General features: G+C 39.5%; 2 protein-coding genes across 2 annotated transcripts; one reads left to right on the top strand and one right to left on the bottom strand.

Moving 5' to 3' along the window:
- Positions 1-9619: 9619 nt before the first annotated feature.
- On the bottom strand, positions 9620-11767 carry LOC130185194 (small integral membrane protein 10-like protein 2A). The gene is made up of 2 exons (XM_056401520.1): positions 11409-11767; positions 9620-10617 (listed from the first exon to the last, which is right to left on the bottom strand). Exons 1-2 carry the CDS (start codon positions 11586-11588, stop codon positions 10597-10599), a joined length of 201 nt encoding a protein of 66 aa, XP_056257495.1. The 5' UTR covers positions 11589-11767; the 3' UTR covers positions 9620-10596.
- A 1168-nt stretch (positions 11768-12935) lies between these two features.
- On the top strand, positions 12936-20019 carry LOC130185188 (ras-related C3 botulinum toxin substrate 1-like). Its single transcript, XM_056401511.1, has 6 exons — positions 12936-13298; positions 14614-14685; positions 15240-15357; positions 15633-15695; positions 18046-18205; positions 18314-20019. Exons 1-6 carry the CDS (start codon positions 13264-13266, stop codon positions 18442-18444), a joined length of 579 nt encoding a protein of 192 aa, XP_056257486.1. The 5' UTR covers positions 12936-13263; the 3' UTR covers positions 18445-20019.
- The last annotated feature ends 214 nt before the right edge of the window (positions 20020-20233 follow it).

Raw genomic sequence — 20233 nt, 5'->3', positions numbered from 1 at the left:
CACGGCTCCGGCAAGTTGGCGAACACACAGACGAGAAGGATTCAGGATGTAAGGTACTTTTGTCTTCAAAATAAAAGAGTCGTGCTTACTCAAAGGTGTGACACGTTGCTCATCGAGCTGTCTCTTTTATTTTGGAACCAGAAACAGGAAGTCTTTGTTATACCTTGGTGTGAATTGACAGTAGTTGTTAATCCCATCCACAGCCCCGTGCTGCGCGTCAGCAGTCATCGCTGCTCAGCCCTCACGTGACTCCAGGCAATACTGACATTATACCCAACAAATAATATAGGGCATCTATAGCGTTAGTATTGATTATACAACACAGTTTCATTTTGCTGGCTATACCCTTCGAGACCTCATTAGGCAACTGTTGGTTGTGTTTAGTTGTATTTTATTTTATTGCTGGATAAACCAAAATAAACTGCATATTCTTGTGCATTTCCTACTGTACAGTTTCTTAGTATTTGCACACCTGTATGTTACCTGCATATTAATTTAATGCTCCTTAATTCTTCTGCTCTTCCTTTACTCCACTGCATTCATTTGACAGCTGTAGTTACAGGTTTGCACATTCCAATTATTAAAACAAAATATACCCAGCAAATAGGTTATGAAGCGTTATTATAAATAAACCTGCCTAGCAATATATAAAGTAATTAAAATTACCTTCACCATCTGATTAAAGGGATCCTTACACACTGATGCATCAATAATTATAATTAAATACTACAATATATATAATATGTATACTATTTAACTTTTACCACTTTTACTGCTATTTTGATGCTAATACTTCTATACCTTTAGTCGAGTAAAACTTTGAATGCTAAGTATTTCTACATTTCTATTTTTACTCAAGTAAGTTCTGAGTACCTTATTCCAGCAGTACATTTCCATGTATCCACTGTATATTACAGGTAACCACCCTGCACCATAAAGTTATTCATTATAGACAGGTGTGGAAGAAAAATGGTGATCAATACCATAATGTAAAAATACACTACAAGTGAAATCTCTCCATTCAAAATTTTAAATAAAAGTACAGAAATATTAACCGAAAATTACTCTTAATTGAGTGAATTTTATAAAATTATTATAAGATTTGTATATAAAATCTTATTCTGCAAAGTAACCAAAAACCATGTAGCTGTGTAATAAATATAGCGAAGTAAAAAGTAAAACGTACAGTATTTTTGCTCTGAAATGTAACTGGCCAGAATAAAAATATAAAGTAGCAGAAAATGAAAATACTACAAAGTAACTATCCCCCCAGTGTTTCAGTGGTGCAGTCCAGTGTCTTGTCTGCCGAGAGGCAAAAGCTTTAAAGAACATAGACAGCATTAAACAGGCAGCACATTATTAAGACAAGGACAGATAGAAAGATTTGTGGTGAGTGCTGTGCACAAGAGCAGCAAAAATGATTTATGGAATTAATTTATGTGAACTACACAGCTGCGCAAAGTGCTGTGAAGTGACATGTTGCATCAATATATTGTACTCTGTAGTGATCCAACCTGCAAACAATCCAAAAATATTCTCACTCATTTCAGAATAGACTATAAGGACTTCTGGAGACTGTTATATAAGCTGGGAGAACCACCAGGTTAGGAAACATTGGAATGGAGAATACACACACACACACACACACACACACACACACACAGAGCTTTGCAGAGCTTGTTTCTACAACACACGTGGTTTCAATTATAGCATTCCTGCCTCCGCACAGAAGGAGGGGGTCTCACTTCCTGTGTGCATTACTCCAATGGTCAAGCATGAACAGATGTTTTAATGTATTCATTCATTTGTTTATTCATAGGTGTCTCTTTTAGACAAATATTTCACTCTCAGTCCTTTCTTCTAAACAAAGTGACATCCTCCAGACATAACACAAATATTTGTTTTGTTCAAGTGGATGGAAAAGCAAATTATTTACCTCCTTGTTCATGTATACTCAAGCCAGGTTTGACTGATATTTCATCACTTAAAATGTACATTCTCAGTTTCACTTTCATGACTTGATATACAGATAAGATCTAATGTCTTCCTCTCCTTAAATCTGCTTGTTCATTTACCAAAGAAGTAACGATAAAGGGCGTATGCAGACTCAGATGAGTCCTTTGCTGCAAGTTCGCATCAGCAGGGCCAAAAGGATTACACAATCCAGTGAACCTCCTCGATCCGGTGTAATCCAGTCTGGCGCAGTCTGGTGCCGAATAACAAGAGCAAGAGAAACTGGAGACCTACAGCGAGACCCTGAAGTTACACCTGGGTAACACACACTGGCCTAAAGTGGTGGTGGTGGGGGTGGGGGTGGGGTGGTGATTATATCAGGTGGGATATTTGGGTACATGCATCCAGACAGTGTTTGTTTTCTCTGCACTCTGGCATGAAGCGTATGCTGTGATGACCTAATCGTGTGTTTTAAAGGAAACTTAATTCCCTGGCATGTGTGGCACTTAGTTGAGTGGGCAAAAGGAGGAAAAAGTCCTCAGAGAGAGTGAAAAAGTGTTAGTTTGATTTCTTGGTTGTAAGTTTCAATTTGGTGGTAACTAGGAGAAAGGAAAACAGGGACATAGGGAGTGTTAAGTGAGGGGGGAATCTAGGTGAAGCCCCTGCAGCTGGCGGCCCAGAACAAGTCTTTTTCACTTCAGTCCCACTAGTTATGAGGTTTTACATACTAGGTGGATTGATGCAAACTAGTTAGCACACAGAGCAAACACTGATTTGAATATTTTCTGTGCTACAAGTGGAAAATAGGTCATATGCATTATGATGGTGATAGCTTTGGGAATATGGTTAGACAAATGTAATGTTACTGTCCATTTCTGTCAGCGCTGGACCTGGTCAAGCAGAGCATCCTCACTGAAAGTCAGAGTAAGTTCCATTAAAAGCAATTAGATTCCTGAGTCTGTCTCTTTGACACACACACACACACACACACACACACACACACACACACACACACACACACATAGTGCTCTATTCCACATAAATGTCATGCTAATGTGTTTATGAGTCATAGGAGAAACCTCTGAGTGTGGCCCAGATATCCTCACTGATGAGAGTGAATGTGAGCATGCAGACGAGAGGTTTTAGAGCTTTAAAATCAATGTACTATCAATCCGGCTCAGTCATTTTTAGAGTGTGTTAGAGTAAATGGACATCGCAATGAGTCTATCACTTCCAAACCACAGAACAAAGACTTTAAAGTCGTCACAAAGCAAAAGTCCGGCTGGAAGTGAACATGTGCAGGGTTTTCGGGCTGTCTGACTCTCTGTCTGTTGTGCTGCTGAGGGTGCGTACCCCCAGGGAGCCGCACGTCTGGCAGATTAGGCCGACCATCATGGGAAACGTCTGTGGTACTCCTGACCGACTTCACGTGACCTGATTGAGCAGTCATACCACTTCATATGCTCCAGTCACCACAGCAATGCCCAGAGGGCAATCACCTCCTCTTTTTAAAATGTCTGACACACCCCCACCCCACCCCACCCCACCCCGGCTCATAATTACACGCATACATACACAGATAAGCAACCCCCTCACATCCCTAACCTCCATTACTCTACCTCCACATCCCAAAACATCACTGCCTACATAATGCAATCAAGTGGAATCACATTACATCGTATAAACGCTGTTTAAGTATCTGAATCCTTCTTTTCTCTGTGAATATCAAACAGATTTGAGGAGCCAGTGAGGAGCACTCCTGAGTTTAAAGCAATGCCACAGTGAATTTCACCTTATGAATACTCTGATTAAGTCATTTTAGCTCCTGTTTGTGAGTGGTATTTTGCTGATTGTGACATGAGCACCACATTGATCCACACGCAGATACCTTAGCAACTATTTGATGGATTGCAGTGAAAATAATCATACTTCCCAGGTGATAAATCCTTATGACTTTGGTGATGCTTACTGACCATCTAGGGCCATCATCAGGTTAGAATTTCAGTTTGTTCACCACTTTTTGTTTGTGACTAAATACTGCAAATAATGACATTTCCATCAGCCTCAGCTGACGCAGTGCATTTCACACAGAAAGACTTAGATCAAGTCACTCTAGCTTCCTTTTGTTAGGGATATTATTTAGATAAAGGAAACTAATGCTGACTGGGAGGTGATTTTTTTTTTCCATTGATGCTGCTCTAATCTTTCTCTAATGTGTTTGTACCTGAAACCCTGAACTAGACTGTTCTAAACCGGTGGATGTGACAGGGTTACACACCTCCTTCCTGTTGTGGGGGTTGAGGAGGTCAATCTTTGGGTGACGGCGTTTGTGCACGTGTGTGACAAAGGTCACGGGAAGCAGAGTCCGGCAGGATTTCCTCCTTCCTTCACTTTGGTTTAATATCCAACTCTGCATCTCGACCACTTCTTTCCTGCCACCATCTGATCGAAGGGCAGAGTTGAGCTTGTTTTCTGGATCCAAGGACACATATGAGTAGAGTCTTTATTTGGAGTCTGTTTGCCGGGCACAAAGGCCGCAGTGTATGTCTGAGAACTTGAACGTAAAGCTGTGTGTGTTAGTGTGTGTCCTTACATCTAAAGTACAATCCTCCTTGACTTGCTGTGGTTGCATAATTACAAGCTGTAAAGGTTACTCCTCCTAATAGTGTTACTACTGAGCATATAGTTAATTCTCAACCTTTACAAAACCTTTATCATCCCATTCTCTCAGTTATGAAATGAAACAACTCACTAAATGAAGCCGAGCTCAACAGCTACCCAAGAAGTCATTTCAGTGTTTATCAGTCGAGAGATTATGTGATCAGGATGCTGTGTAACAGCACACAGAGGAGTGCAACAGGGGGGTGCAACAGTAACATGAGATAAAAGCAAGAAGCATCAATAGCTGAACTACAATCCTTTAATACCCCTCTGTATAATATCTAAAAAAAAAAGCTGTTAAGTCAAATGCAGCTCAGTTTATACACACAGACATCGAATGCATTACTACACTTAATATACTGATGCTGCTAGAAGGAAAATAATGCAAACTCAAGAGTAATATTTACTGTTCTTGCTGTATTCCAGCACAGAACGTATTACAGAGAGTTAATTTTTTTTCAAGTGCAAGAGGATTTGAAGAAAATAAGTCAAATGGAACGATTGTTTTTACAGATTTTTGCTGATCTGTACAATATTAAACTGCACTGTGAATGCAAAAGTTCACAACATGAAAACAATAAAATTTCACATTAACACCTAAATTAGGCATATATTTGGATTGCTCTTTTGCTTGTATGGCCTATTTCAGTCCTACAGTATACAGCAAATATAACACCAGATATCCCTCCTCCTCCTCCTCCTCCACGTTTCTATCTCTCTCTCTCTCTCACTCCTTTTGGCTTGCTCCTCTTCTCCTCCCCCACCCCTTTGATTCAGTTTTGAGGTCAGCTCAAAGCTCATCTCAGCACCTGATCTGATCCTCTTTAACATTTTGCATATGCCTCTCGTCCACGGTCAACAGCATTTAAATCGAAGGTGCAACTCAGGCTTATTTAAATAACCACAAAGAGGACGTTATACAAAGTAATGCTCTCCAAAGCACTTCCACCAAAACCTCAAACTGAGGGGTTTAAAGAGGGTTTAATGCATCCGAGCTAAAATCATGTGGATTAATGTTTGATTACATTTAGCATTAGTAATCCATTCTCTGGGCATGGACGTGGTGTATTAATGTGTGTCATTTATAAATGTCCTGGTTGTTAAGTGAATAAAGAGTTGACACACTAGGAGTTTCTTTACAATCAAATTTAACTGCTCAAGCATTTGGTTTGTAAAGCAGGTTTGTTCTGAGCCAGGGCTGATTCTCAACAAGTAGGTTACCACGTTAATTGTCAAGCATAGGGTTGATGGCAGACACATAAACAGTTTGGATTTTTAAAATGAAGTGTAACAGAGTCAAGAAAGAATAGGTCAAATATGTGATGTGGATAACTGCATAATTGGTTCAACAAAGAAAAAACAAAACCAAACCCCCCTGCCCAAAATAAAAAAACGATGAATAATAAATGACCAAAAGAACTATAAGAATATATCTGTTGAGCAAAGGACACCATGGCCTCTTTCTCATAAAGTGCAGTTCAAAACTTTCTGACTAGAATTTAAGATTTTCTCCCACACATCACCTTGTATAGATGTTTATTTTGCGTGTGTGTGTTGTGTGTGTGTTTGGCATCATATTGACCCAGAATCTATGGGATATACTGTATGTTTCCTAAGTAGTTTTTAAAAAAAATAAAGTTATAAAGTTTTGTTTGACAGTGTTTATGCAGACTTTGGGAAAGCACAGCACGGGACTCATCTGCTCACCGTTCACTGTGAGGGAGAGGCAACAGCTCTCAGCTTACATGGAGTATAAAAGACAACATTAAACAAATAAGAACTCATAAGAACTGCACTGTGCACAGTGGAAAAAAAAAAAGACTACACAGCATACAAATCTGAAATCAAACATGGATAAAGGTAACTTAAATACTGAAATTCAAAATGAAAAGACAACAAATCTCAAGATCCCACACAGATAAATTGTTAAAGGTTTGTGAATAATGTGTATGGAAGTGGGTTGTACATCAAATATACTGCATTGCAGCTTTAATTGAATCCCTGCCATTTCCATTTGCAGTATTATCACTCTTCCACACTCAGTCAAATAAAACACATGTGAGCTACTGCAGATGCCAAAGGCTAAAACTCTATAATCTTTACTCCACAACCCCTTTTTTCTGAGGGTACAAATGGTGGTTGGCAAAAACAGGGTAAAGATAACCCGACTTATCTTTCATCTATAGATCTCTCTCCCGCTCTCTGCCAGTCCTCTATGATAACCTTATTAAAATATTTTCCTCTGGCAAATCCCTGAGAAATAAATCCTCTTTTTCCAGAAAAGGGGGGCGGGCAGGAGGGTTTGTCTGTCACATGGAGAAATACAGTTGCCGTGGCAACCCCTGATGGTTTTACACTGCAGCCTGGCATCAGAGTGACTGGTTAGGATAAGTTTGCTGGGTACATTTTGCGCTGAGCGAGGGTGTCAACGGTTTGGAAATCTACTTAAAAGAAGTACACATTTTAAGTGGCAAATGGGTCTGCTGGCTAAGGTTCATTCATTACAAGTATTCACGCTCTATAAACACAGATATGGATCACAGAGGATTTTTTAATTGAGGTAGATCAGAGAAAGAAGAAGCAAATACATTTCATAGTCCAAGCTGAATTTATGTTTTCTTTTCAGAAGTAGAGTCATGATTGATACATTTTGTAAAAGTTACCATAAACAATAAACTACTGTGTTAGAATAAAAGTGATCATGAATCATAACAAATGAAAAAGCAGAATTGAGCAGAAGTAGAAATTCTGTATTGTGAGAGATAGCTGTGGTTGTATTACAGCTTCATTACCTGCGTCAGTCTCCCCTGTGTCAGCCAGTGTCCTCCTCAAAGAGATCGACAACTCATGATGTGTGTTTCCAACGGATCAGAAAGGCGATCCAGTACCATGATAGACCACCTCCCCCGTGTGGACACATCTGGCACTGCCATACATTCATGCTTAAAGTAGAGGAAGTAGGCCTGCAATGTCTGGACAGGCTGGCATCTTCAGTCTCTTCATGGAATATTTAAAACACCTAAATTAAAACAAATCAAACAAAGATATAAAGTGAAAGCAATACACATTGATATTTGTATATCATTTTATGTATTTACTGGGTCGTACTGTAAGTAAATGAAAAATATGTTAAAGGGACAATTATTTATCTTTTTGTAGTTTTTATAATGGTTAATAGTATAATAGTTTAATAGTTTTTCATTTTAGCCACATTAAAACAAATTACAACACAGAAAACACAGAGAGCAGTGTAAACATACTATTACTAAATACAAAGCACTGTCATTAGTTTTTATGAAAAGGTGCTAGGGAGCTTTTTCTTTTTAGAGATGGAGACGCATCATAATGCAAAAAAAAAAAATCAACAGTTCAATCACAGTTTCAGAATGGGACCATGGGCGAAGCTTGTCCTGATCTGTTTTTACTAATGCATTTTGAATCTTCTACAGTCTGTCACTGGCTGGATTGATTAATCTAATATTCATTCTTTTGCCCAGTTGCAGAAGAGAAATGCTTCAGCACAGTGACTGATGAATTTTATATTTTACTGTTTATGGAAAATACCTAAATGGATTTGGTGGAAAGGAAGGGAAGCTTGTATTGGAAAAAAAAAATCCATTATACCTGGATGATTATATTTTGGGTATGTTAGGAGATGTGATGTAATAGTTGAGATTCAGAACTAAATTGGAAAGCAATAGAGCATACGTTTATTGATAAATGCATATTAATACTAAATTTCAGCTTCAAAAATATCTGTATTTGTTTCAGATTAGAAAAATAAACATATAATCTGAGAGGCAAACTAAAAAAATCTGGAAACCATTCAACTACGCAAGATATTCTCATGAGGGGAAACTGCTCATGCATGAAGAACTGCATCATGTTTAATTAAAAATGTAATGGTATACTTTGCAAGAGGTGAAAGTATGCTTTTTATTTATTCATATTTTAATTTGGGTCTCCATTACTACTTAATGGGTAATTATTTTATTATGAGAACATAGCTGGACTGACTGACTGTTTGACAGAGTACATCAACTTCTGTGTTTCAGTCCTGTCCGCTGTTTTCCAACATCAAGCCTTGGGTTACCAAGGACATCAAAGCACTCCTGAATGAGAGGAAGAGGATGTTTAGCTCAGGGGACAGGGAGGTGATAAAGAGGCTCCAGAAACAGCTGTCAGTGAATATCAGAGAAGGAAAGGAGGCTCGTAGGAGGAAGCTGGAACAGAGGCTGCAGCAGGGACGCCAGGGAGTTTGTAGGGAGGGATGAGCACCATCACTGGTTACAAGCCCAGCACTGAGCTTGTAGATGGAAACTTTGACAGAGTCAACGAACTAAACTGTTTCCTCAACTAATTCAACATGCAGCCTCCCAATGACCACCTTCATCAAAAACCACCCAGCAACACCTCACACATCATGAAGGATTTTGAAAGACTGGTCCCGGATTTCATCCATTGATCTCCCCCCTGCTCACCATACCAACCAGATATCGGAGTGGATGCTGTTATCATCTGCTCCACTGTGCCTGCATTCAGCTGGACAGAGCAGTGGGCGAGGCCAGTATGATGCGCTTTGATTTCGCAATTGCCTTTACTACCGTTCAGCCTGGTTCAGCTGGTAGTGGACTTCAGGAGATCCAAGACTCTTGCTTCTCTTTCCATTAGGGGAGAGATGATGGAGATGGTCCAGGAGCACCAACACCTGGGTGTCCACTTGGACAGCAAACTGGACTGGACCAGGAACTCTGCGGGCATGTAGAGAACCACAAGAGTCTGCTCTTTTTCCTGCAGAGGCTCCGATTCTTCAACATCTGTGGCACCATGGTATGGATGTTTTATGAATCTGTGAGGTTTTCCACATTTTACTGTCTATATGTTGTTTGAAGATACAGTATGTAATGGGGAATGGCATTAATTTATAATGGGAAAGATTACAAAAATATATTTTAAAAGAGACACTTTAATAAATGAATGAAGAAAAATTACCCCAAAAAAAGGCTGAGAATAGTGATTTCATTCATTTATTCAATCATCCTTATCCTCAATTCTCTGACTTCAAAACCCCGTATGCACATTTATCACAGAAATAAACACTTGGGACAAATGCAGCTACAAAAATAGTTTTGAAGGTAACATTTTTCACTCATGTCACCTTTCCAGTGCCACTGATACGCAGAAACACAACAGTGAGTATGACAACCTGTGTGTACAGACACAGAGAGGACATGCAGTGATTCCCTTTGAGACTGCACTTACTGACAGACTGTAAATTCCCAGCAGAACAGTTATGGCAGCTTTCGTGTTATCCTACAGCAAACCTCTGTTGAAAGACCATGTACCGCTTACACAGCTAACACCCAACCTTAAATAAAGCGTCCGAACCACAGACGGCAAAAAACATGCTTGTTCGTGTCATGCGGTGTAGATATTAACTTTTTAAATTAAAGTGAAATGGTTCCAGTTTATTCTGTGAGATGTTTACACTGACGCCTATTAAACATACATGTCAGACGATAAAGAGAAGCTACAAAGTTCCACAGCAACAATCATCTGTTTTCACGTTCAAACCCATGCCGCAGTCCTTTTCATCCAGAGAAACGGCAGTGTCAAAATCCACGTTCCGTCCGACACAGCATTCACAGACAGGATGAGCGGCGCCTGAATCTCAGGTGGTGGCTTAAAAAGGTGACCGTGTAGCATCTTTTCCCTCCACCCTCACATACCACCGCTCAGCTCGGCTCGTTTTTGCAGACATCGCTGCCTTCCTTCCCCTGCAAAGGCACTGGGCTCATGTGACATGGGCTGACCGCAACAACCGTGTGGTGTCACATTGTTGCATTGTTATACCAGTCTGCAGAATTCAATTTTCTCTCCACACATTGCTGTGCAGCATTAGCCAGTTTTCTTTACAGGACTGAAACATGGCAGTGCTCACAGTTTATTGTTTTGAGTCCAAATGCAGGCATTGATGATTGATCAGTGGATTTCAATGTGTACCTGTGAGGAGATAAGGCAGCTGTCAGACAATGCACTACATACAAACTGAAGGGATAAGACACTTATATCTTGGCAAATCACAAATGACGACATGAATGAAAACATTGACAGGTCATTGATCTCAAACTACAAGAAGCAGCATACACTGCACAGTTGCCAGTTAATTAGGTATTAGGTTCACCGTACAGGCTGTAGTTTGTGATGCTGTTGAATAGTAAATGCATTTAGAGCTGAAACAATTAATCACTTACTCGACTTATCGTCTTGATAATCAGTTCAATTGTAAAAAATGTAAGCAAATGAAATTTTAGTTGAAGATGAAGCACTATAAATTATGGAGGCATCAGTTGGTATGTAAGTATTAAATTGAATAGTAAAAATTAGTTGATTATTAGCCATTATCAGATTTTTTAAAACTCCTAAATATCAATATAGGTATTGGCCTCCAATACTGGTCAAGCTATAACTTCATGGAGGTAGATTTAACTGCAAGGCTGTTGTATTAGACTTCATTAGTTTCAGTTAAGTGTACCTAATAAACTGGTAATCTACTATCGATCTGCAGAGGAAAAATATTTTAAAAAACATCTCATTGTCGTTCATTCAACCTCCAGCCAACATATGTTTATACTGACATGACTTCAGACAGCACAATGTTTAAAACTAACTCAGCATTAAAGGGCCTTTCCCATCAGCTGTTGGCTTATTGACATTAACCAGCTGGTAAACTGTAAAACTTAACTACAGCTTGTGCCTTTTCCTAAACGAGGGTAAAGTGTTTGAATAATTACCTGTAATCTGACATTAAACATCATCGAGGCGACGAGGTAGATATAGGGGAATCTGATTCGCAGTCGCCATGCGAGATCAAAAAATATCAACAAAGTCCTCGTCAAGCCTTTGGAAAACACTCCGTAAGACCGACCTGCAGAGCCCGAAAACCGGAGCACTAAATAAGTCAGACCCGCCATAAAGGCGAAGTCTGCCTCGGCGGTACCTCCGGTGACTGAGTCAGCTAGTGCGGCAAGCAGGCGAGGAAAGAGGTGAGTGATGTGTGACAGTTCATATTTCTACCGCTGTCTGACTCCGAGCTCCATTTTTGTTTTTACACGGGCTGGTTGTGTTGGCAGAGCTGCTCCACCCCAACAGATCATACACAGATCCCCGTTTGGTCACCGGGAGGACTGATGATGGTGTGACACACGGATGTTGGAAGAATACCATCCAGTGACCGCTATGCCCCGAGTTCAGGTTCTCAGGCAGACTGACTAACAGAACGTACAGGTACATAGGCTACTGCAACCTACCAGGGATATGAAATGATCAATAAAAATAAGCTAAAAAAACATTAGCCAAATAATACATCATGTGTGCATATTGCATTTAACTTTTCTAACAACCTTTTTGTTTTTTGTTTTTTTTTGTTGTAGTTGATGTGGTGCCATATCAAAATACTTCTTGCGAATAGTGTCTTGAACAAAGAATTTTAAACCATGAAGGACATTGCTCTTTAATTACTTACATAATATTTATCACCATTTAGCCATATCTTGAGTCAGTTTAATCCTCCATTAACAGACGTCCAAACACATCATCATGAACAATACATCTTGATGCTAATTCTGTTACATATGTTACATACATACATTTCTCCTAAGAATACACCTTTGTTTATTGTATTTACAGCTGAATCAACACCAGACCCAACCATAACCCACACCAGTCTCTTACCAAGTATCACTTGGTTATTGACAACTTGGTATGTAGAACATTTACAGTTGGAAAATGATAATTGCATTGCAGTCAATGGCATTTTTTTTTTTGGTTTGTTTGTTTTTGGCATGAGGTGCATTTTTGTCGGTTTTGCCCCTGTCCCTCAGAGTCTATGAATGTTCTTACTACACTAACTTATATATGGCAAAACAAAATCGTTGCCTTGTAGGCTTTATTTAAAGCTTTATTGACCAAGTTTGTTTCACATACAAGGAATTTGCTCTGCTTTGTACACAGCCCGTAAGACAAAATTCAGGTAATAACCCCCAAAATCTCAAAGTCCATAGTAATCAAGAAGGCTTGTGGGGCTGACGTCAGTTCCTCACTCCGTGTCACACCCTTACTTGTCCGTCCTGATTTTTATTTTCTATTATTTATTTTAACCAGCCAAGTGCAAATTCTCGTTTTAAACTTCTTGTCTCCTGATACATTTGCTCTTAAGACATTCTTTGAATTTAGAGAAACCAGAGGATTGCCAGTTGCCTGTGTTTGGGACGTTTCAGTGGGCGTATCTGCCCCAGTGCACCGGATGCAGCATCTGGTGGGTGGTGGTGGCAGTGTCTAGCTTCATTTTTTTCCTCAGGGGTGGTGGCCGCTGTTTTGCTTCACAGCTTCCCAATCAGCCCACGAAAGCATGGGAATGTCGAGAGGGAATTTCTGAGTAAACTTGTGTTAAAGTGTTAGATAAGTTGCTGTAAGTTTCCCCACAACCTCTTCCACATCCCAGGAGCTCCACTGTGAAACCAAAGGCCGTTAAGGAGACGTTGTTTGGACGTTTCACCAGCGAGCAATCCCGGACAAAGGAAACGAGACGTGCGAGCTAACGTTAGCTGGCTCCCCGGGCTAACTTAGCATTCCTCTAGCTGCGGCGCAATGCAGGCCATAAAGTGTGTCGTTGTCGGAGACGGGTAAGTTAACTTAATCGAGTTGACTAAGGGTGTGTGCCTCCCACTTAGTATTTAAAGTCAAACGATGAAGTGTGACATTAGCTGAAACCATTGTCATCAGACTAGCTAACGTTAAAGCATTTTGGTCCAGATTTTTCCAGACGGGTAAAGTTAGCCACCAAGCTTTAACTTTACCTGTTTATGTTACGTTAACATCGTCATTTACACATAAATCGCCGCTAATCGTATACAGGTGGTCTTATATAGCTAATCATTACATTGCAAAATAGCTAGTATGTAAGTGGTTGGCTAATCTTTCACTGAAGTTATCCTGGTTACATTGTTTTTTCACACTTGGGTGAGTCAGACATCAATGGGCAGTTCACCTATCCCTCTAAGCCGGAGTTAAAATTTTGCAATAGATACTTACCAATTAAGAAATATGAAGAATTTTTGTCCGTCATTTCATTGGTGTGAGCTGCCGTGTAATGTTGTGTTATGTTACACATGTTGCGCATTTTCAGCTTGTTAAAAGTTAAAGGAAAATGTGAAAGCTTTGTCTGCAACAGCTAAAGACTGATAAGGGATTAATAACGAGCCATGAGTGATTTTCTGACAACATGTAACAATATGTGGGAAGTCAACACACTCATAACTTATTTGTCAGGGTGTGGTGGATACCGCAGCAGCAGAGTCATTGATGGGCCCACGATTGTCTTTAGTTTATTATTTTCGATTTTGATTTTGACAAAGCGGAACCTTTAATTAGATTGGGTTCACATTAAATGGTATACCACTTAAGTTTCATATATGTGATCATTACAACACTAGCGATGTTATATGCATATTTTGCAAACATCAAATTCAGTCTACACCATGTAAGTCTGTTTTCTCATAAGGAAGACCATGGTTCATGTAACTGTCTATATCTGATTTGAAGGTTTGATTAGATCTGAAACAAAAGGTTGATGAATTGATTACCAGGTTAACAGAAAGCAATGGCAATTCTGAGAATGTATCAATAGTAAAGGACAAGGACAGTTTACAAGTAAAACTAATCAAAGTTCACTGTTTGTACGTTTGTATTTGCTGGTTTCTCAGTGTTTTGGACTCGGATCTTTGAGTTTTGGATCATGGATTGGACATCAAGGAGTTTGAATATGTCAACTCAGGCTTGGGAAACTTATGATCTGCATTTAGTTGTTGACCAGATTTTGAATTTTTCATGAGTTACTTCATAAGAAGAATATATTAATACATATCCAGAACGGCTTTTTGTGCTCCCATCTTTTTGGGGTAAAATCATAAACATTTTCCTTATCCTTCTGTCTTCCAGAGCTGTGGGTAAGACCTGCCTGCTCATCAGCTACACCACCAATGCCTTTCCTGGAGAGTACATCCCCACAGTGTGAGTATTTGAGACTGCAGCACAGAGTGAATGATTTATTTATTTATGTCAGACTAGGAGTCGATCAACACTGACAGTCCACCATTTGTCTCCACCCTTGTTTCCTGTACAGTCACAGCATAACGAAATTGAGATCTTATTTTCAGTTGCTTTTTTGAGATGAATATTTGGTTGCCTGCAGAACAGGTTATTATCGCTGCTGTGGACTGCAACTAAGATTCAGGGAAATTAATGTTCTGGGAAGGATAGGGAAGGAAAACCAGCACCCTATCTGATTCTAGACCAGCTGTGGAAACTATGTTGACCTGTATCTGTCTGCTCAGTCTGCATGGACCAGCTCAGCAGGTGGTTAATAAGCAACATTTTGTGTTTTGCATAGTCAGATTTAATAGATGAAGATTCATTTTCCAAAGAGAACGGAAGAGGCACAGCAGATCAATTGGGGACTAACCCTGTAGTTTTTATTTCCTGTCACATTTTATGTCTGTATTAATTTTTTATCAGCTTATATTAGGCATGATGTGTTTGGCTTATTCTCACATCACTTCTATCAGGTTTGACAACTACTCTGCCAATGTTATGGTGGACGGAAAGCCGGTGAACCTGGGCCTTTGGGATACAGCAGGACAAGAAGATTATGACAGACTCCGCCCACTTTCCTACCCACAGACGGTACAAAAAAAAAGTTTGACAATGCTGTATTATATTTCACTTATTATTGTTCTCTTTGACACGGGGTATTTGCCTTGAAGTATATGTTGATGCTGGTGGTGCCCTTACATAATCCATTTGGAAAGTCTGGGTGCTTAAAATGAATAAGGAAGTTAGAAGGAAAGAAAACACCACACCTTTTGTTCGACATAACTATAGGAGATTTTCTTAATGCTTTTCTCCTCAGGAAGTGATTGTTATGGGCTCTGATTGCATTGCTTTCTTTTTCTTATCAGGATGTGTTTCTCATCTGCTTTTCGCTTGTGAGTCCTGCCTCGTTTGAAAACGTCCGTGCCAAGGTGAGTTGTTGCAGTACCTGTATGGGATAGAGAGGAGGTTGTAAAGGTCTCTATATGGATCAGGTTTGCTACATTGCATGAAAAGAGGTATCAGGGGTGATTTTGATTTGCCTATATTTTTTATCAAGGGATGACTCAGATTTGTAAAGATTTATTTTCACCCTGGTGTCTGCTGAAAATCTCCAAATTAATTTATTCATGATTGAATCATCGCAGTGTTTTTTGTCTACGTCTAAGCAGTAATCTGCATTATTCCTTAATTAGTATATTTTTATTGCATTTATCTGTCTGTTGGAGTGTTGTGAAACACCAAAAACAACACATTTACACTTGTCTGCTGTTGAGCGTTATTGATCAGATTTTATGGGTGGCACTGGTCTGGTGGGTTGATGCCAGTGCCATCTAACAGAACCATTCCAGATAAAAACATAGATTTACCCTCACTGTAGCTGGTGATTTATTGAGGGTAGTGGGTTAGCCAGCCATCTTTGGGGATAAGTCAGGGAATCTGGTACCACAAAGGTGACTTTTTTTTTTTAGCTTGAGGGATTTAAATGAAATGACGCAGTCAGCATTTCTACAGAATCCTAACATGATGAGCAGACGCATTGTGTGAACAAAGTGACCCACAATGAGCACAGTATGACGTGTTTACTAATCAGTTTAATTGCTTTGTTCTTCGTGATAATTATTACATAAGAACCATTTTTACCCATTTGTCCACACAAGGTTTAAAACAGGGCTTTTATCTTCCAGAAGAAAGTTAACCACACTAGATGACATTTCCAGTTGCATATTAGTTGCACTGTTATGTTTTCATTCCTGACAGGGACTGATTCAGAATAGCCAGTATTTTCCCTCTGAAGCTGTGTCAGACAGACTTGAGGCCTGCATGAAATAACATAGCCCTCTCATTCATTTGAATGGGACCAGTTCTTTAACACATCAGGTTTGCCAACATAGGGGGCTCAGGCAAAAACTTGAACCAGGTGCAACAATTACAAAAATGCAACGCAACGTGGCGTCATCTGGCAAGGCCCTGCGCTGGCCAATCAGATACATGCAAGTTCACATTCCTGGTAGATTACTTTGTAACGTGAAGTGTATTTCTGCTGTTTGATTGCAGCGACGAAAGATAAACTAGTTTCTGTCCTGACTTTCCAGAATTGTTAAATCCTGTCTGTGAGTATTATAAACCGCTGTGCAGTGTTTTGGCGTCTGGTAAGACTTTAAACACATTAATCTGTTACTGGACCTTCTGGATTGTATTTCACTGTCTCACTGGTACCTTAAAGAACATATCTCCACTGAAACAGCCCCCTGTGCTGTTTTTAATGTAAGGATGTTTTTGGTCTGAATTATCCATCACTGCAGCGCAGGGTGACATCAGATTTTGGTATCTGAGCAGTATCTGCACACTGCCCATCTGCTCCCAATAAGTTATAAATAAACATTTTGGTCAAATTCAGTTGACCAATTTCAGTTCCCAGTGAGATTATCAGTAATTTTTGTCTCTAGCTATGGCAACAGAAAGAGCTGCACTCCGAACTGTTTTGAAGCATACTTCTTATCAATATGTTAATTGTGAGACAATGGTGAAAAAGGGCAGCATTTATTTTCCTTACTCACTCTGGACTGGAATATGTTGTAAACACTGATCGCATTTAACATGGCATATATAATAGCCCTAATGCTTGTTTCTAATCATTTACTTTGAGTTTTTTCTTGTATAATGCAATTATCAAATATCTCCATTAGAATCAACAGTATCTTCCACTCATAGTTGGTAACCAGCTCCTTTGACACCAGTTATCCACCATCACCAATGTTTGCCTGAAGAGGCTCTAATAAACCTGCCACACAAATCCTGCTGTGCATCACAGACCAGACATATAGTTAACAACAAGCTGGTAAACATAGAGGAGCATCTCCCAGCTGAAGAGACTGATATTTTCCTCAGGAGTTGGTAGAGACCAAAAACGTAGCTAAAAGAGAGGGAATGTTGGACTTGTATTCGCCAGTTGGCCAGAAAAATGACTCTAAATGAATGATGATGTTGCTTCATATCTGCTGTATATGTGTGTGTAAATCTGCAGCTGTTTGTTAACAGGTTTACCAGATCAACGTAAAAGCTGTTTGAGCTTGTTGCGTTGCCTCTAAGTGGCCAAAAAAAACAGCTAGCGGTTTAAATGTACTCTTTGCTCTTTACCAACCCTGTGCTTGTGTTCCATTCACCAGCTTGGTAGTAGTGCATCTGTAGCCAAGTTAAACGCAATGGGCTGTGTTCAAGATACCACAAAGGTTTGAAAAATTACACCTCTAACTTCTCAGTGTTGTGGTCTCTGCACAGTGGTACCCTGAGGTGAGACACCATTGTCCCAACACCCCCATCATCTTGGTGGGCACCAAGTTGGATCTGAGAGATGACAAGGACACTATGGAAAAGCTGAAGGAGAAGAAACTCTCTCCGATTACCTATCCCCAAGGACTGGCAATGGCCAAAGAGATTGGTAAATGTCAAATAAATAAGTTTTCTCCCCTGATTAATGCTGAAATATTTCATGAAAATGAATATTAAAGATATTAAACCAGAGGCTTTCTCTGCACTATTCCCTCAGGTTCCGTCAAGTACCTGGAGTGCTCAGCTCTGACTCAGCGTGGCCTTAAAACTGTGTTTGACGAGGCCATCCGGGCCGTCCTCTGCCCTCCACCTGTCAAGAAGAAGGGGAAGAAGTGCACTCTCCTCTAAGACTTCCTCCACTTGAACCGGTTACAGGGGAACATGACCGCTAGTGGTGAGGGTGGCTAAAAGACACAGGAGAAACACACCAGTATACACACAAAAACAATGTACTTCAGTTTCTTTCCTTCCATAAGTGTAGCTACAGCAGTTATACCAACCATTTCCATGAAAAATTTGACATAGGGTCAGATTTAGGAGAAGGGGTTGGATGATTATAGACCCTAGTTCTTTCCTAACAACGTATACTGTATAGACGAGACTATGAAATTATGAAATTCTTGAGGCCTTCTGAAATGGATTGGATGTTTTGTAAAAATGGACCGTGGAATGTTTTCAATTTGTTCTTCCACTGGTTGTCCACCTTTTTTTGTTTACAGTCTTGGTTGTTCGTCTTGAGTGGAAGAAATATTGCCAAATACATTCTGCACACATACTGTATTTTAGCCGAAAAAAAAACCTTTGTTCTATTGTCTCAAACCTTTAAACCTTCAAAATACAGCTGGAAATTTGCTGTTGTGTGCTGCTGTTTGTTCAGCTCCACGACCAATGGCATATTATTAATTTCAGTTTCACTTTGCAAAGGGCAGTCATGTGTCATCGCACTGTCAACAAAGAACTTGAAGTAACCATCTGTGAAGTTCTTTTTGCCTCAAATTACTGTTAGTGTACCATAATCTCTTCACCAGGAGTTAGTTTTCAGCCCTAGCATGATTCATGTAAATTCATTCTCATGGATTGAACGACGCCTGAGACGTACTGAAAAATTCAGACGGAGGAAAGGTCTGCTGACACCAACAGTGCTATTATTAACCCCTGAAAAATCGAAATGATCCAGTATTTTATGTGTTTGGCTCCAATTGAAATGTCAAGTTTATGGTATTTTTCTTTCCTCTTTGCAATGTTTCCCTAGAAATGTCTCAACTGTATAGCTGCCCAGGAGTGCAAAGCTGAAAACTTAATTAGATATTGGATTAGAACTGTTTAGGTGTTTTGGTGGCGGGGATCAAGAGCACCTTTAATGCTCTGTGGGCATTTATCAGAAAACTTTTGTGCAGCACATTTGATTTTTAATAGCATCACTACTGGCTAAGCAATGTCACTAAGAAGAGCATTCATGCCTGCTAATAACAGTAACAAAGCTACTGTCGGTTATGGTGTAGTATACAGTGTACTCATTTTTGTTATAATCATGTGATTGACTATTTTGTATCTTTCTTCACAGAAGTTACACTTCACTCACTGTATTGTTAAACTAACACTATGAATATCCTTTGTTTATTACCTCTACAGTTAACGCTACCTTAATCTCCCTACAAGCCTAGCTTTTTGTAATTAATGCTGATAGCATGTATGTGCAACATATACTGAAAACTAAGATTAGAATTGCTACAGTTATATTTTTTGCCTATTTACAAAATGTATTTGAACTACTAGATCAGGGGTTAAGTACATGTTGCTCATCTGTATTGTATTCCGACATCAAGCTGTGCTTTAATTCAAGCCAATGTTGTGACTCTTTAGTTTTATGGATAAAAGCTATTGTCACTTTTTGAAAAAGCCAATAAATTCCAGGAAAACGGACTCTATTCTGTTTCTTTGTTTGTTGTGCAACGCATCCCGAGTTTTCCCTTGATGCAACACTGGGAACACCAACACAAAACTAGAGCTGCAACAATTTGTGGATTAATCTGTCAACAGAACATTAATCATCAACTATTTTGATAATCAACACAAAAGGTTTGAAGATGTCACCTTGGGCTTAAAGAAATTATAATAGGCATTTTTCATTATTTTC

Source organism: Seriola aureovittata, chromosome 17 (genome assembly GCF_021018895.1).
Source record: "Seriola aureovittata isolate HTS-2021-v1 ecotype China chromosome 17, ASM2101889v1, whole genome shotgun sequence".
Classification (NCBI taxonomy): Eukaryota; Metazoa; Chordata; class Actinopteri; order Carangiformes; family Carangidae; genus Seriola; species Seriola aureovittata.
Note: the sequence above shows the minus strand (reverse complement) of the source record. Positions and strands in the feature narration are given on the sequence as shown.

Excerpts from the sequence above, each read along its gene's own strand:
- LOC130185194 (XM_056401520.1), bottom strand. The coding sequence starts at position 11,588 with ATGGCGGGTCTGACTTATTTAGTGCTCCGGTTTTCGGGCTCTGCAGGT. Across the intron at positions 10,618-11,408 it reads TGTTTAATGTCAGATTACAG|GTACACATTGAAATCCACTG; the intron begins GTAATTATTCAA and ends ATCTCCTCACAG.
- LOC130185188 (XM_056401511.1), top strand. The coding sequence starts at position 13,264 with ATGCAGGCCATAAAGTGTGTCGTTGTCGGAGACGG. Across the intron at positions 14,686-15,239 it reads GGAGAGTACATCCCCACAGT|GTTTGACAACTACTCTGCCA; the intron begins GTGAGTATTTGA and ends CACTTCTATCAG. Across the intron at positions 18,206-18,313 it reads GGCAATGGCCAAAGAGATTG|GTTCCGTCAAGTACCTGGAG; the intron begins GTAAATGTCAAA and ends CTATTCCCTCAG.